This window comes from Prosopis cineraria, unplaced genomic scaffold (assembly GCF_029017545.1).
Source record: "Prosopis cineraria cultivar Desert tree isolate PC_DT_omini unplaced genomic scaffold, ASM2901754v1 PC367, whole genome shotgun sequence".
Lineage (NCBI taxonomy): Eukaryota > Viridiplantae > Streptophyta > Magnoliopsida > Fabales > Fabaceae > Prosopis > Prosopis cineraria.
This window is the reverse complement of record NW_026555694.1, coordinates 34,697-52,968: the sequence shown is the minus strand read 5'-3', so window position 1 is coordinate 52,968 and position 18,272 is coordinate 34,697. Positions and strand designations below refer to the sequence as shown.

The window sequence follows — 18,272 nt, the reverse complement described above, 5'->3', positions numbered from 1 at the left end:
TTATGGTCTGATAATCCAAGTGAATTTCTGTCCAAGTGACTGTCCTTCACATTTTAAGATTTGCCCAGTAAGTTCCTGTTTCTCTATATTTATATTGTTATAATTTTTCAGATTACATTTACCGTAAGCTGTGTGTATTGATGGTAAAAAAGAAGACCCCAAGTTCAACGTGACTATGGACAATATGTATAATCTTTTAAGTAAATATTTAATTTGAGATTTAATGTATATGCAAGCAATAGAAGAGGCTATAATGCTACCTGGTCAACTGTTTTCACCTTTTCCCTGCGTTCTTTTTGAGCCCTCACAAATTGAACTCGGATTGAAACACCGGTAATAGCTAATAGGTTCATGAGGATTTTGGTCTTTTTGTTGGAAAATGTCTTAACTCATGTAGAAATCTTGCCTTAAGAAACAAATTATTCCTTGGGTCTAGACATAGATTTGGTTGTTATTTAATCTGAGTCTTACTAGAACTTGGGCGTACCACATAAATCCTAAATTCCAGTGTGTGATGGCATTTGATTTGGTTGCATTGAATTAAATCGCTAGTTATTTTTCTTCAATGTATAATTTTTGGAGTTTGGTGTGTGTGTGTGGTGTGTGTTGGTTAGTTCAAATGTAAGTAGATGATGATAACATGGTAAAGCAAAGGCCTACATTATCACGAGGCATGCGCTTGTGTATTTATATATTTTGGTCAGGTAAGTGATATAAACTGGTATGTACAATACGCATAAATACATAAATTAATTTTCATATTATATTTGACATTGAGTAATATGCTGCATTATTGTTATTGATATACATGGCTCTGCTATAGTCTTTCCAACATACAAAACTTTAATTTAGAAGATAGGTTTTAGATGGTGGGTAGATTAGATATTTGGCGTTTCAAAACTCCTTATTTCTTTACTTTTGAAATAAAAATCAGATAAATTAAGAACCGGGTTATCAAGCCGTTCTCAGACACCAGTGTCTTTTAAGGCATGATTCACACTATATTTTATTTTACTTTGTGTGTGATAATTGTTGAATTCGTCCAACTGAATGTGGGGAGTGTTGGATTCAGAAGTATCATTATACTGGAATGCCTGAGACTTAATGCTGGAGGGCTTATAATTTGTTACTTAGAAACCGTTTGGTTGTTGGAAAGGAAGGGAGTGAAATGGATTAAAGAAATAAAAATAAAAATGGAATGATCAAGACATGGAGGGGAGATAAGTCAATTATGTCTATGGGAGGAGGCTAATTTAGTTTGAGATTGAGAGTCATGAGTGATTTTTACATTTGTGGTATATAATATTGAGTTTTATGCTTACCATGAGGGGGAGGGTAATTTAGTTCATTTTTATTCTTGTTTCTTTAATCCATTCTATACCCATCATTTCTGGCAACCAAGCGACACCTTACTTCTTACCAAATGGTCATGGTATGTGACGTCAAAATAATTTGGCCGTGAGTATTTCTCCCACATTACAATGTCATATGTAAGTCTAAACTTCATGAAGAGGAGAGCTATGTTGAAGGGTTTTCCGGAACTTGTAATGCCCTTCCTGTTAGATTTCGTTTTGACCTCTTAAAATTGTCATGATCTGTGATTTCTTTTGATTAAACAATGCAGCCAAAGAAAGTAATGTCATTTGAAGATGCAAAACAAAGAGCATGGCAGTGGAAGAAGGCAATTGAAGGGCTTCAAAACCGATGAAACTGTTTCTGACAACATTATCTTGGGTATCCTGTGCCTGTTACTGTTCAGGATGAGGGGACTAATCAACTCATAACCTTCTGATACATTCATTGATAGAAAAATGAAGTTGCAGATTAGCTTTCCAAAACTGGTTTAAGCTAATTTCTCACAACCCGGGCTCATGGTTACTTATCCAGCCCCCTTCATGCTTCTATGGGATGACATGTAAAATGTGAAAAATACCAAATCTAGGCCATGTTAAGAGGATGGAATCATTTATTTGTATTAGAACTTAAATTCATAAACTTATACCACGAGCTCAAAGATGACACCAGTTTTGTTTTATATATGGTATGAATTTCTCTATCTCTGGCTGCTTTGCTTAAACCCTTGTCAGACAGCAAAGACGTCCTGAACTGTGGAAATCAATAACTAGATCTTGCACTTGGAAAATTGTAGATATAATAATGTAGGTAAAGTATCTGGCAATTCCGTATTGTTTTAAATAAATAAATGTGGTGGGAAATGGAGAAGCTGGATTTGTTTCTGCCGTTAGGAAAAGTTTATCCCAAAGGAGGAATAATTCATGATATAAAAATAATTTTACCACACAACTAAAGACCATATACATGGGGCTCACTCTCTGAGAAGGGGATGAGAGATTTGAATTCATGGGCCCCATTGACATTCATATATCTACTTACCCCTCTCACGTGCCCTTCAATCAAACTTTCAACAGACTATTGACTTCTCGTGAATGGATTCAGGAAAAAAAATTCTTTAAAAATAAATCACGAGTAAATTCCACGTTCAGATAAATCAATTCCTTGTAAACGTTGAAATTTCCATATCTTGATTTTTAACTTAAGTGACAAAAGCTTTCATGTTTGGTTAGTTGACTTATAGGTAGTACTGTTCCATACCATAATCAGATATCAGTTTGAGAGAGAAAGTTAAGTGAGCTAAGAGGCAGACGCAGTCTATAAAACATGAGCTAACTAAACTGAGTAAAGAGACATGCCTGTTAACGAGAACTGTGAAGCTCAACAAGCATGGGTACAAGAATATTGGTAATTTTGCTGTTGAGTTTGACAGCAGAATTTGCAGTATCGTTATGCAGAAGCAAGGCAGTGCAAGTGATGAAGGAACTGAAACTGAAAGGGCCATACTTTGGTATCATAGCGGCTTACCCACCTGAGGAGATCGCTTTCTTCGCTTCCAAGGCATTCAAACCCGATCCAAAACACCCTTTTGTGGAACTCTCAGGTTCATCTTCTATATAACAGGCATATAATGACAACTAAGGATCTCCTTAAAAGATTAATGCCGAATCAGGATCTTTTTGAAGTTTGGAAACCAAAGTTATGATGACATCCTGATTTGTTTTTTTTTTTTTTTGATAGAGGTATTAATTTTATTATGAGGTCCTCAGCTGTCATTCTTTCCTTACTTTTGTGAATATGTTTCCATGTAGTTAAGAAGCTTATGTTCTAGTTTGTGTTGAAAATGTTGGTTGCAGGGAGGCTATACTGGGTGGGGAAGATCTTCGATAAGAAAGTTATATTTGTGAGGTGTGGAGTAGGAATGGTACGTACACATGAATTGCTTATTCATCAGTTCTTTCTCTTTTGCAGTTAATATTGCCTTAACAATCTGATGAAGTATCAATACTCATCTTTCACATGTTCAGTGGTTATTTCTAGTATTTTCAATACTGAACGTAGTCACTTTAGATATTTTCAATAATAATCTTTCATGATATCGATATCGAAAACATGGAAGATGTGTATTAAAAACATTTGATATGACTACTAAAAATTTGAAGAAAAAAATCAAGTACTAGAAATGTAAAATATAAATATTGAAAATGTGGAAGATGAATACTGAAAGAAATAATATAAGAAAAAATTTAATTCCAATTGAAGACTACGATCCCTTTTTGAATTTCAAAATTTCAGGATTTTTAACTTTACATAATATTTTTAGAGGTTATTAAATGTCGTTCTTCCCTTTTCTTCTACCTTTTTATCTAATTCATTCCTGAAATCCTAACGAGGATTGAGATTATTTATGCAATATTTTCAAAACTCTAAGCGAGTTTAGTGTTGGCTTCACCATTACAGCTGAATGCAGCAGCAGTGACACAACAGATGATTGATGTGTTTGACGTAATTGGAATTCTCCATTTTGGAATTGCTGGTAGTGCAAATGACTCCATTTCCTTTGGAGATGTCACCATTCCCAAACAATTCATCCATACTGGCTTATGGGACTGGCTGGTACTTCAATTCTCTTCATAATTATTTTGCTCTCTTTCAAGTTCGAATTGAATTTATGTATGTGTTTAATAATGGCAGAAACCGAACGGGACACTTGAAAGCAGTGACTTTGCTCGCTTGGATTTTGGAAACTTCAATGTGCCGAAAGGCAAAAATTTGTTGGGACGAGTTGGTTACAGTTCTGAAGAATTCTTTTCTGTCACTGGAAAACCTAACTTATCACAGCGTTTGATCTGGGCAAAGGTTACTTCTCAATGGCTTCAACTTGCTGCTACTTTGGAGGTTAGTTTATCTTTTCATTCTAACAAAACAATATTCTACTTTTAAATTTTATTAGTAATGAATCGGCACACATATCCTATGAGAGCAAGGTTCGAATTCTACTGTTAATGTGATGCACGTATTTAGAAGTTGATACAAGAGGAGGCCAAAAATGAAAGATCACAAGAAAGTGAGGGCCAAAATTAATTTTCATAATTGTTACAAATAAAAATAAACATACTTGTAAAGAAAATTTATATAATAAAGGTTTGTATCTGTGGCAATTTATTAGTGTGTAATCTATAAGTACCTTTTAAGTCCCATTTCCTGTCTTCAACTCATAAAGATCTAAATTGAATCGCTTTGCTTGCAATAGAATGAATCAATCCTACCAGCAGGCGCTAAGTGCCTGAGACTTTTGACTTTGAGTCATTAGACTTAATTTAGTTTTATTGAGATTCAACTCACCGAAACTTTTGTGACAGGGGATACAACTAGAACAATGTATAAACTCGAGCTTTTGTCTGCCACATGATCCCAAGTTAGTAATTGGTGTGAATGGCACATCAGCCGACATCTACGTGGACAACGAAGCTTACAGAGATTTTCTGTTCCAAACATTTCAAGTTTCTTCTGTTGATATGGAGAGTTTCCCAGTAGTGATGGTCAGTCTTCTTAATCAGCCACTCTGATGCATGATAATTGAGTCTCTTAATTAAGTAAAAAGTGATGAATGAATGAATGAATGAATGAATGAATGTGTTTAATTTGCAGACATGCTTATCAAATGGATTCCCAGTGATAGTGATAAGAGGCATCTCAGATATGGCGGGAAAAAATGGAGACGAAGCCATTGATACTTTTGGAGCTCTTGCTGCTACTAATGCTGTCACAGTTTTGCTTCACCTTCTCAAGATTTTGCCTTCCTCACACCATCATTACATTTCACTGTTAAATTCTTAATTACAATAATATGATGTTTCCTCCTTTAATTAGCGCATATTTAGACTCCTTTAGAGGCATTTTCATTACATTTCACTGTTAAGTTCTTGACTACAATAATATAATGTTCTCCTCCTTTAATTAGCGCATATTCAGACTCCTTTAGAGGCACTTTCATTTAATCATGTGATCTATTTTTTGTGTTAAGAAGTGGGAAAATTGGTTGCAAATTTTATAATAATGTTAAATTTTTAAAACCCTGTAAAATTCTCGCGCCTTCATGTATTAGTTAAATATATTTATTTTCAATTGACTCTATAATAATTCACAACTAGTTATTTAATATTTAACATGAATATTAAAAAAAGGTAGTTTTATAATTTCATATGATTAGTAAGGAAAAAATTTACTGAAATTTTAAAATTTTTTATTCCCAAGTCAAAATTAAATTGATGCTTTTGGTTGTAAATAAAGCTAGGAAATAGATGACTTGACCCTCATGAGCCCTATCCTTGTGGGTTTAGGCCAGAAAGTCATTACCCTATTTAATAAATAGTATTTATTGTCAGCAATGTGAAATGTAGCCAAATTAATAGGATTTAATTTAAATTTTTAATTATCCAAATGGATTGATGTAAATTCAAGTTTTAAATGGCAACATTTAGACTTTCACACGTTCAAATTACAAAAAATAATTAAATATCATTTAATCCTCCCAAGTGCAAGGATGATGACACTGTAGTCACTTAAATTCTTGTCAAATATTTGTCCTTTGCTCCTTTAGCCATATTAGAAATCACAGGATTAAGAATGAAATTTTCTTTTAGCAACTCCTTAAATTAAACTTAGTAACAAGGAGGGACTCAACTGCATTTTGTGTTTCACACTTTGTCTTTAAACAAACAAATACAAGTTTAAACAAGTAACTTGAGTTCGAGCCCAAAAATTTTATTGCACTAATAAAATTTTTTTTCAATTTTCAAAATTAAAAAAAATTAAACAAGTAGCCTGACCCATCCTTGTATTCTTTTCTCTAGTTGCAAGGGATCATTGTTTTATACTTTTTAAGGTATTAAAAATTAAACTGAATCAGTCAGTTCAACTTATTGAACTAAAAATCGATCATTAGTTCGGTCCGAATGACCAAAAAGAAATAAGAGGATAATCAAATCGATCAAGAAACAAAAAAAAACCACAAAAACCAAACGGTTGATAAGTTTGGATGGTTCAGGAGATGGAGTTTGAGGGGAAAAAAAAACACAGAACACAAGGAAGAGTTGTGACGCGTGAGAGAGAAGATGAAAATTAAAAGAATAAAATAGACTTAAAAAAAACAAATAAGAATACATTTTGTAGCAAAAAAGCACCTTAGAATTGTTTTTTCAGTCATAAAACTACACGATCTATGAGGAAGCCATCAGATAAGATGTGAGGGAAGCTGCAATTCAACAGTGAAAGGAACGAAAGAAGCTAACGAATGTGCCATTTCAGAGAAAGAATACGTGTGCCAGTCCAACGGATCAACTTACTTCGTTTTTTTTTTTTTTTTGCTGTACGATTTCTTCCCTCTTTTCACGTGAACGGCACCATTTGACATTTTAGTATTCATAAATAGATGTTTTTTTAACTACCCCTCGTCCCCAATGCCAAATAGATTCATATAATACTCCCTTCATTTTAAATTATAAAATATTTTTAAATAAAACTTTATATATTAATAAAATTTACTAAATATACTTTACAATCTTATTTTTTAAAATAAAAATATAAATTTTTAAAAATACTCTTCATTTAATACTTTATCAATAAAAAAATATTAAAGAGAGAGAATATATAGGAAGGACAATATTAAAAAAATATCATTAATAAAATTTTATTTTTATCAAAGTGTCTTCTATTTTGAGACGTTGAATCTTCCTTAAAAGTATTTTATAATTTGAGATAGAGGAAGTATTATTTATGCTTACAAAATGAAATATACTAAAATACTATTATTTTAAATAAAAGTAAACAACTTATAATTTTCTTATCATTGTATAAGAATTTTTATTTAAATATTAATTTTTATTATAGATGAATTTATCTTATGATTCATATATATAATTTAAAATATATTAAATTAATCAAAATTGATCCAATTAAGATTGAACCATTAACCTTTAAATCAGTCTCTTGTCAGATTTATTATTCAACCTAATTTTTAAAACTGATTGAACCATTAATCATTAATTTTTAAATCAGTCCAAGATTTAATATCCAGCTTAATTTTTAAAACTTTGATATTTTATTCTATATATTGTGTTAAAAAGACATAATTGAATATTGATCCATGTGAGGGAAATGGAAAATGTTGGTAAAAGGGCGAGAGAGAGAGAGAAGAGAAAGGAGCACATTCTTCTGACAAGTTGAGGCGTTGACGTCACGTGGTTGATTTCCCTCTATCATGATTGGTCATGGATAAGAACGATACAAGCGACTAGATCATTTCTGACATTTTACATCCCCTTTTTAAAAAAAAATCAAAAGACATTTTTTGACTTTTTTTAATTAAAAAAATTTATAATTAAATGAAATTATATAAACGATGCATGACCTTTAAGTTTATAACACAATTTTAAAGATATTGAAGAATTTATAATATTCATAATCTATTTTATTTTTCTATTTCAATTGCTTGTGCAGGAAAACACATTTTATGTTAATTATCTTATTCAATATCTGCTACATGGTATGTCATAAATTCTATATCAGGAAGCTTTACAAGTAATGTGAGATTTATAAATATGAGGGGCTCTGTCACCTAATAAGGCTAGTTTTTTTAGATGGATTCTTCCTTCGAACTTGTGCTCATTATATTATTGCTTTCATTAAGAGGCCGGTATCATGGAAAAGGTTACCCACAGAGGGTTCTGACTAGCAAAAGATCGAGTGAAGTGCCGTGGAGTGAAGCTGTTAGGGATGTCGATTTTTGACGGGGTGGCATTGTCACAAGTCTCACATCGGGAAGCTTCACAAGTAGTGTGAGATTTATAAATGTAAAGGGCTTTTTCACCTAACAAAGCTAATTTTTTAGGATAGGCTCTCCTTTCATGCTCGTTGCATGGTACTATATATAAAATTAAAACATATTCATCTACTAAGACATAGTTTTAATTTTGCCACTATTGTTAGGATTAATACTTCATAGTTGTTGAATATCCTGAGATTAAATATTAGTCCTGAGTCTTAAATTCTACTCATCCACTAGGATCAATAATCGCAGCAACTTGCTTAAAAAAAATTGGTTTCTCACCGACACGAGATACGATCAAATCTCAAGAAAAGTTTAAATATATTGAAATGTGCATCACGTGGTCCCAACTTCAATAATTGCATCGGATGTGTCTCTTGCAATATATGAACTGACGAAATTCCAAATTGATTAAAAATGAATCAATAAAATAAAAGGAAATGAAAGAATATTATATGGAGAGGGAGTGATCATAAAAGATGGCCAAATGTGCGGTGGGAAGCAACTTGCCTGAACTCAATTAATATATCAGCCATGGCTGCAGCTCCGGGGACGCTCGTAAGGCAGTGTTTGGCTGTGGTCTTCTTCTTCGTCATTCTTGTCTCTTCAACTTGTCATTCACCGGCAGCACCACTGAAGAGATCGAGAAAGTCAACGACGATCAAAGAGATAAACAGAAAGGGACCGTACATCGGCCTCATCACAGTGTATGCACCTGAGGAGAAGGCCTTCTTCGCTACCAAAGCCTTCAAATCTGATCCCAAACAGCCCTTTGTGGATCTCGCAGGTCGCACATATTTATAGTTTCAAGTTTTGAATTAGAAGATCATGTATAGAGTGTATTTGATATACAATGATGCAGGAAGAAGATTCAGGGTGGGAAAGGTGCATGATAGCAAAGTTATCTATGTCAAATGTGGGATTGGACTGGTACACAAACCTTAGATCTCGTCATATCCTTTTTTTTATTATTTATATAGTTATTTGACTGGATCATATTTTTTGTTATTTAATTATGTGCTATCAATTTGTTTTTGTGTGTGTCTATGTGACTCAAAAAAAATGTGTTGTGCGGAGTTAGTTCATGATATTTGAATGGGACAAGGGAAAAAAAATTATTTCTAGTTATTCAAGTGTAGTTCCTTTTTTTTTTTTGATAAATAATATACACACACATACATGCATGCATGCATAATCACAGATTTTTGTAATTTTTAATTCAAACACTTCTTTGAATTTTTTTTGTAAGAAAAATCAAATGTTATATATATATATCTATTAGCACACTATTCAAGTGAGCTGATGGCCTGATATGCTCGGCCTTGCTAGAGTTGTTCGGGTTCATCGGGCCAAACTCAACCCGAACACGTGGTCCTTGGGTAGAACACTAAACTAAGTAGGGATTATGCCTGACTCAACTCTGCTGTGTACAGCCCTAATTCTGTATAATAAAACGAGCAAAGAAATCGCTCTTAGGATTGAAAAGTACTTGAAAATAAATATAACTATATTTTAAATACGTAGCTTAGAATTGTCAGTTACTAGTTATAACTGAATAATGTGTGGTGATATATATGCTTTTAGACAAAGTTGAACAAATCGAACATTCCATACAAATAGATGAAGACAAAGATTTCCCATTGATTATGGCGTATACTATGTATTGAATATTTGATTGATTGGCTTCCCATCATTCTCATGTATGTATGTATGTATGTGTACATGTATATGTATGCAGGTGAATGCGGCAGCAGCCACACAGCAGATGTTGGATGTGTTTGACATAAGTGGAATCGTTCACTTTGGGATTGCCGGAAATGCGAACAGTTCCATGTCCATTGGAGATGTCATCATCCCCAAGCAGTTCATTCAAACTGGCCTCTGGGATTGGTTGGTACGTGCATGGACCCACTTCGCTTTCCTTGTTATTGCCTATCCGTGTAGTGTGGATCCCACTAAATCACAGATGTATGCATACAGAAACCGAACGCGACGGTAGATTCAAGCGACTTTGGGGAAGTGGATGTAGGAGAGTACAACGTGAAAGGAAAAGGAAAAGGAATGAACTTGTTGGGGAAAATAGAGTATTTTGCAGAACAGTTCTACTCTGAAACTGGCAAGCCCAATGAACCTCAAAGTCTCCTCTGGTTTCCTACTTCTCCTCGCTGGCTCCAACTTGCGGCTTCTCATTTACAGGTAACTACTCTATTATGCTATTGCCGGAAACATACCCATTCCTGCAACTGATTGACGTGGAACTTGGATTGAAAGTCTTTGATGAAGAATTGATTATGTTTTTTTTTTCAATATTACTATTATTTAAATTCATTAACTTGAATTTAAAAATTTCTCATTTCATAAATAGACAAAAATTGGAACTTTAATCTATTCATAGATAAAGTTAATAATTTAATCACCTTTCATTGGTTTAGTGAGGCAGCTATTAGATTTGTCTTATAACAAGGACCAAATAAAGTATAGGAAAAATCAATTATTTTGTTCTTATAATTTTGAATTGGTTGTAACTTATTGATGCTGTAACTCAATCTTTATAACTTTAACTCAATTAAAACTTAATTTTTGAACTTTGACTTCATTCCCTATAGTTTTGATCATTTAAAATATTGCTTCCTATATTTTAGAAAATAAAAACTTTAAGAACTAGAGTTATTTTTTGAAACTTCAATATTAGTGTTTTAAATTGTTAAAATTATATAAGGATCGAGTTGTAATAAGTTAAAGTTTGAAAACTAAGTTTCAATTGATGAATCAAAAATTTTATGGACTAAGTTACATCGAACTAAAATTTAGGAACTAAATTATTTAGGGAAAACACAATCTTTGATTCTTATAGTTTTGTCAAGTTTTGTTTTTAATCCATGTAGTTTTTTTATTATTTTCAATCCCTGTAATTTTAGAAAGATTAGATTACCTTGATTTTTCAAATTCCTATAGTTTTCATTTTTTTCAATGGTTATAGTCCTTGTAGGTACTGAAAACATTGAAAAAAAATTATAAGAATTAAAAGCAAAACCTAATAAAATTATAAGAATTAAAGATTATATTTTTTAAATTATTTAAAATCCAATCAAAATTACAAAGAGTAAAGGATTATTTTTTTTTCTTTTACATGTGTGTCAGTATGATAGTGTTAAATAAAAGTTTCATACATATATGTTTAGGGAATGAAGCTAGAAAGATGTGTGAACTCAAGCTTGTGCCTACCAAACGAACCAAAGCTCGTTGTGGGACTGAATGGGTCAACGGCAGACGCATTTGTGGACAATGCAGCGTACAGGGACTTCCTCTTCCAAACATTCCATGTTTCCTCTCTTGATATGGAGAGTTCTGCTATCGTCATGGTATCATCTCTCTCTCTCTCTCTCTCTCTCTCTCTCTCTAATTACTTCATAGTTCTCATGCTGAGTATTTATGTGACTGAGATCACAATTTTTGCAGACAAGTTTGTCAAATGATTATCCGGTGATAGTGATAAGAGGACTGTCAGATTTAGCAGGAGCGCAAGAAGGAGAAAATCAAATCAAGGTCTTTGGATCTCTTGCTGCTACCAACACCGCCAAGGCTGTCATTCAATTCTTGAACGTTTATCAACGAAATTACATCTCTCATTATCTTTAACCGTTTCCAATTCCATCTAATTATTATTAATAATACACTGCTATTTCAAATATATACAACAACCAGTTACTGCTATATATTTAAATCTGAACTTGTTTTATCAGCATTACATTTGATTTTTTTGATTTCAATGTGATATCTGATGTCACTGATGATTTAATCATATTTAAACATTGTCAAATCTTAATGGTAATCCTTTGCGTGTGCTCCCCATTATTATATGAAGCCTAAATAATATTCCCTATGTTAAAAAATATAAGGCATTTTTAACTGAATCTCACCTCCAATAAAATAGTTATTTACTTTTCAATTAATCCTGTCCTTTCATATTTATCCCTATTAAACACCCTACAATAAATATAAATTCATTATCAATAGGGGCACTTAAAAAAAAAGGTAATGATTATACATTAAAAGATTAAAAATGTCTTACATTTTTGAACATCCAACTCTTTAAAAAATGCCTTACATTTTTAAACGGAGGGAATAAGTTGTATTGCTTTTATTTTGTGACCCCAATGCAAATTGGTTAGAACTAACTTAGACAATTGGCAACAGATTATTCATTGCTAATCCATCTCAAATTCTGTCATCATTTTAGTGACGAAATTTAATGATGAAAAATTCTACTGCTATAAATTTCATTGCTATGCCTTCACTAAATTGTCAAAAATATTTTAGCGAGAGAATTTACTGATAAAAAAAAAAGATCACCGCTAATTTTCATATCTCATTTCAGTTTTGTGATAGCATTTGCAATGGAAAAGCATTCATCCAAACATGCCCTGAATAACAACTAACTACAAAATTTCCTCACCTTTTGATGTTCATGTCAGACATGTTTTACTTCTTTTGGAATCCAATTTAATTTCTTTTATGTCTCCCTCTTTTCTTCTCCTTTTTCATTTTCATAACTTATAGTGTTTTATGTAATTAATTTAATTTGTTTATCAATGAAAAGAGAAGAGTATAAATATTCACATATAAATCATAATAACTTTTATTGCATAGGATATATGTATAGGATCACAAAGTCGAAGTTTTTAAACATATTCTTCACATGAGAAAGAGAGATGACTAGGGCAAGTAATGAGGAGGAGAAATCTCATAGCAACAACGGCAACGGTTTGTGTGAAGGTTGGAATCAAAGTAACAGACATTAGTCCCGCGTGGACACAAATAATTACATCGTCCGTTTGGATCACAATCTCCGTTCACTTTGCATTCTTCTCCGTTCTCCTGTGCTGAAATCAAATTCATCTAACTAATCATTAAATAACTCTTTTATTCTTACAACATGCACAAATATTCCATTTAAAAAGAAAAAAAACATGGTAATTTTATTGAATCTCAGGAGAAAATTATGTGTATATGCTTTTGAAAAAAAATATGAATACAAAAATTTATGTAATGTTAAAAATCATCCTAGGAGATTAATATAGTTCACTTTTCATTTTTAAAATAAAATTGGGTAAATTTAAAGGAACAATCAAACAATTTTAACAATGTTCTTATAAGTGTTCTTCAATCTGTAAATTATCATAGATATACCTAAGGATGGGATGAAGATGACAGTGAGAAGCAAGAGCAATGTGAAGCAGAGTTGAGGCCTCTTCAGTGCCATCTTGTGATTGTTAAGCTTCTTTATTCAAGTCAAAAGGAAGGACAGGTCAATTTATACACAGAACCATATACTCTATAATCACATTATTGATTAATAGCATTTAATAATTTTCAATAAATATATAATATTTTACTGTTTAAATAGATTTTATTACCATTCTTTTGCAACTAACTTAAGGTACATAATTCGAACGTTGATTTCCTATGAACATCTTTCTTTATTAATTTTTGATAAAATCCTATCATCACGAATCATGATTATGCAATGAATCATGTTTTTATTGGATATATCATAGATGATGTGGCGCATGGATCTGTGCAAGAATTTCTCACAAAATTGTTTTTCCTAAGTATATGTTCAAATTTAAAGTGGGGAAGGATAAAATGAATTTTAATTTTTTTAATTATTTATTTAGATTTATTGAATCATCTTTCTTTATTAAGTTTGATAACGTTTTATTGTTATGATTATACATAATAGTTGTTATTTAGATGTAAAGTATCTTCAAATTTGAAGTGCGATGGAATGAAAAGTAAACAACAATTTAATTTGAATTTTTTATTTAGATTCTTTGAACATATATTTTAGAAAAAAAATACATGCAGGTCCCAAATACAAAAATTAATTATTCACACATGTTCTATAGGCACATGTAGATGTTGAAATTTACCATGTGAATATTGAAATTTAATGTAGAAATCAGATTAAAGAATAATTAACTTTCTTATTTAACACTTAATTATAACTCTCTCAATGTTTTATTCTTATCTATTCTTTCACTCTACTCATCCAACCCATGATAACTTTCAACTAAAAGGAATGAACGAAGCGAAACAAATCAATGCAACAAAATTAATTTGAATAATTCATATAATATATATAGTTTATAACTTCCAAACTCATCTGAAAATTAAAATTTTTTGGGCCATAATCTAACAAAAAGGTTAATGAATATATTTGATATTCAATATAAAATAAGATATGGATTTATTAGTTTACCCAATCATCCGCAATTTCAAAAGTGATTCATGCATGTACAGGACTGTCACCAATATGTGTGTTTGTGTTGTTGAATCGACAATTTCACCTTGGATGAATTCAAGAAAATTTTGCAGATTATATATATTATTGTATATATGAATTATTTAAATTATTTTTGTTGCATTGATTTAATTATTTTCTATATGCGGATCGTTCCTTTTAGTGCAATGATTAATGGATTGATGAATAGGGTGGAAAAATAAACAAGGAAAAGAATTAAAGAAAAAAATTGTTAGACTAAATAGTAAGAGATTAAAGACAATGGCATCAAACAGTGAATATTACACTTTTATTGGAAACTTTAATATGCAATTAAAAATAAAGCGATTCTCTAGTGCATGACTATGTGTATAAATTGACTTGCTTTGAATGAGCGAAAATATGAAGAAGCTTGTAGACAATCAAAAGATGGCACTGAAGAAATCTCAACTCTTCTTCATATTGCTCTTGCTTCTCACAGTCTTCTCCATCCCATCCATATGTATATATATATCTATACTGATGTAGAGATTATATAGTTTTTTTTTAAATTTTTTAATTAAGATTATATATTTTTTCTTTTAGAATTCTCACAACTTTATTTTATAAATGAAAAGTAAATTATAAAAATCTTCTCTAAGATTGATTGAAATTAATGTGACGCACGGAAATGTTCTTCATTTTTATATAAATTAATATTAAATAAATATTCTCTTAAATTTTAATAAAATTACTATGTTTTTTTCTTTTCTATAAGAAATATTTGTACATGTACTAAAATAAAAGAGAGATTCGATGATCTATTATATTTGGTTAGGTTAAGGATTATTTGTCTTTAAATTATACACAAAATATCATAAATGATCTTAAACTCAATTATGAGGTATGTATATCCCTCAACCTCAAAGATTCTTTGCTTCATTATCTTATCTTTTAGTCAATGTATTTTGACAGTTTGTGGGTTTATGGGGCCTACGATTTTGCACATTTGGCAAGCCATGTATGCTGGATTATTAGTTGAGTTGATAGATGAGTTGTTTTAACTATGTTACGTGGCATTTTGGCTTTGGGAAAAGGAAAAAAATAGAGAAAAAAAGAGTAGTACTAAGGCATTTAAGTCGAACTATCAAAGGTTGAAGCAGACTATAGACCATCTTTTATGTTTGTCTCAATCTTAGACCAAGTACAAGCTACTTATTAGAGATGAGTATAATGTCATGAGCAAGTTCGATGGGCAATTCCACAGGTTCTTCGTCAGGTATCAATTGAAGGAGGGTCGCATTAAAAACTTAAGGAGTTGGAGAAGTGGACCACCTACCTCCATTGAGGTACTGTTTACGTGGAAAAATTATGTCGAGGTGGACATCGTGAATTGAGAATAATCCTAGAAGAAGGTTTTTTGGATGTAAAAACTACAATTAGGTATGTGTTAGCACTAATCTCTCTTGATTTGAGTTTGTTTGCTCTGGGCACTGAGTGTCAAGTATGAATGTTAGGGTGGATGCCTTTTTTCTCATGGTTGGACTATGAAATGGAAGAAAGGTTGGAGGAAGTTACCACTGAGAGATTGACTAAAGAGAATAAAGGGCTGCATACATGAAGAAGAGCAAAGGAAGAAGGTCACAAAGTAGAGGTTAATGGCATTATACGTGGGTTGGATGAGACGAAGAAGTTGAAAATGGCAATGGGTGCTTTAATATTATGTCGGGTGTTCCTTGGGTTGAATTGGCTTATGTAGAAAAATACCTAATGTACACAAGTTGTTTAGTTGTTGCTTGTTTATAGGAATGTAGTATCTTTTTTGTAATGGGCATGTGGACCCTTTAACATTCTGTTTGGAACCATTGAGGATTATATTGATTAGAACCATTGAATATTTGGAAATTTGTAAGAAAAATTGTGTCCTTATGCATTTATTGTGAAAAATTGAAATGGGCATATCTACCAATCTTTCTTTGTGCTTGTATTTATTATGCATTTATGAAGGTTGAACAACTAAATTGAACTATATAATTGCTGTGAAAATAGAAGAATGAACAATAAACCTTTAAAGGTTAGCCAACATGATAACAACATTAATTAAAATAGTTATCAAATTATAACATAGTCAAGTCTCTAATGAGGACACTACTAAATCACTTTGCCATGCCAGAATAACTGCATAGAAAACACAAAAGAAATCATGGCAAATCTACATATAATAGCTCCATGCAAAACACAAAAGAATGTTGCCAACATTTACTATGCCATATATAGAATGGCTGCATACAAAACACAAAAAAAATAATGGTAGACTAAAAGGCAGGCCTAAGATAGACTAAATGATAGTCTCTTTTCCCTTTGATCTTTGTTGTCCAACCATCCTTTGCCTTTAACCTTCAAGCTGGGTGCCACTGATACTAGGATTCCCCTGCCATCTTAAACTAGGTGGTTTAAATGGGAGGTTTGAGGGTTGACCAACATTTACACCAAAACCTTTTGATGCAATTCTCGTAATGGGTGTACTGGCTATTATTTGCTTCTCTTTTCACAATTAACTCTCATTTAGGATGGGGAACCCTGTTTTTGTATCTATGTTGTGATGAATATATTCCTTAGCCATGCCCTCTTTAAATACTAGCTCTGATGGCAATCTAGGCTACATATGTAAAGTGTAACGTGTATTATTATATGGAATCAATAAGAAAATATTAGTCAACTACTACAAAGCTATAAAATAAACTTACATTGTAAACTCTCCTTCTTGTGACTTTATTAACTCAGATCCCCATGCCAACCTCAGTTCTTGGTCTATAAATTGCTTTGCTTCAAAGCATCTTCAATAATATTAGTGTCAGTTGTAGTAGGTGATAGGGGAGGTCTCTATTTGACAAATTGTTGAGTAACTTGGTTACTTTGAGTTTGTTGTTATTGAGAGGGTGTAAGAATGGGTGGTGGGGTAGGCCTCTAGTTGACAAATTTCCTAGCCTTCTTTGGTCGTGGCTCCTTATTAGTAGAAGGCCACTGCACAATATATACATAAATGGTCAAGTGAAAGTGAAAATAAATTCTATAGCAATGGTGAAGGCAATACATATAAAGGACAAGTGCAAATACTAACTTGTTTGCAATATGACATGTTGTGACCTAACTAGTGGCAAAAACAATAAGTCATTTGCACATCCTTCTTATTGAATTTCTCCACTTTAGGTCTAAGTATGTCATACCCTCAACTACATGCTTGTTAATTTGCTTTGAATCACTTTTTTTTTCTCTTTGTACACTAATCAATCCTAGACCTCTTCTTGTTTGGTCTCCCTAATAAGGCTTCAATTGGTGGTAAATTCTTATAAAACTAGAATTTTTAAATGATAAAATATAAAATATAAGAATGCACAAAATAAGAACAAAATAAGGTAAATTCTTATACCTCAATATGAATCTCTATTTAGTCATGATAGTAAAATTGGTACCTTCTTTGAAATTGCAAGGCCATCCTTTCTTCTAAATAAATTTGCAAATTTTTATCACTCCATTTGAGCAAATTACCTCTATGCCATGAACAAGAATCAATAAGCATCAATAAGAGATTCTTCAAACTTCTACCATGAACTAATTTGATAGAATGTCGTGCTTATAATATGTTATAAAAATATAAGGAAATATGAACAATATAATAAAAGCAAGAGATAAATGTAGATATAGGAAATAGGGATCATTCATGTTTCACTGCTACAAAAAAAGCTTTTTACATCTCTTTTTTAGGACATTTTACGTCCTTATTATGGAGAACATAGATTTGAGCAACACAGAAAATTGACTTATCCA

General features: G+C 31.8%; 2 protein-coding genes across 4 annotated transcripts; both read left to right on the top strand.

The window, feature by feature from the left end:
* Positions 1 to 611: 611 nt before the first annotated feature.
* Positions 612 to 5,354, top strand: LOC129296615 (bark storage protein A-like). 3 transcript variants are annotated; one of them, XM_054935203.1, is made up of 6 exons: positions 612 to 2,956; positions 3,210 to 3,277; positions 3,814 to 3,969; positions 4,048 to 4,251; positions 4,773 to 4,895; positions 5,005 to 5,354. In XM_054935203.1, exons 1-6 carry the CDS (start codon positions 2,743 to 2,745, stop codon positions 5,191 to 5,193), a joined length of 954 nt encoding a protein of 317 aa, XP_054791178.1. In that variant the 5' UTR covers positions 612 to 2,742; the 3' UTR covers positions 5,194 to 5,354. The 3 variants fall into 3 exon arrangements, with proteins under 3 accessions (XP_054791178.1, XP_054791177.1, XP_054791179.1); XM_054935202.1 differs by having other exon boundaries at positions 4,716 to 4,895; XM_054935204.1 differs by lacking the exon at positions 4,773 to 4,895.
* Positions 5,355 to 8,630: 3,276 nt separating this feature from the next.
* On the top strand, positions 8,631 to 11,896 carry LOC129296617 (bark storage protein A-like). The gene is made up of 6 exons (XM_054935205.1): positions 8,631 to 8,969; positions 9,045 to 9,112; positions 9,921 to 10,076; positions 10,163 to 10,378; positions 11,365 to 11,544; positions 11,642 to 11,896. The coding sequence occupies exons 1-6, from the start codon at positions 8,717 to 8,719 to the stop codon at positions 11,819 to 11,821; spliced, it is 1,053 nt and encodes a 350-aa protein (XP_054791180.1). The 5' UTR covers positions 8,631 to 8,716; the 3' UTR covers positions 11,822 to 11,896.
* The last annotated feature ends 6,376 nt before the right edge of the window (positions 11,897 to 18,272 follow it).

Bases quoted from the DNA above. Each gene is read 5' to 3' on its own strand.
- LOC129296615 (XM_054935202.1), top strand. From the start codon at position 2,743: ATGGGTACAAGAATATTGGTAATTTTGCTGTTGAGTTTGACAGCAGAA. The intron at 3,278-3,813 runs GTACGTACACAT...TCACCATTACAG, and splicing joins TGAGGTGTGGAGTAGGAATG to CTGAATGCAGCAGCAGTGAC. The intron at 4,252-4,715 runs GTTAGTTTATCT...CTTTTGTGACAG, and splicing joins AACTTGCTGCTACTTTGGAG to GGGATACAACTAGAACAATG.
- LOC129296617 (XM_054935205.1), top strand. From the start codon at position 8,717: ATGGCTGCAGCTCCGGGGACGCTCGTAAGGCAGTGTTTGGCTGTGGTC. The intron at 8,970-9,044 runs GTCGCACATATT...ACAATGATGCAG, and splicing joins GCCCTTTGTGGATCTCGCAG to GAAGAAGATTCAGGGTGGGA. The intron at 10,077-10,162 runs GTACGTGCATGG...GTATGCATACAG, and splicing joins CTGGCCTCTGGGATTGGTTG to AAACCGAACGCGACGGTAGA.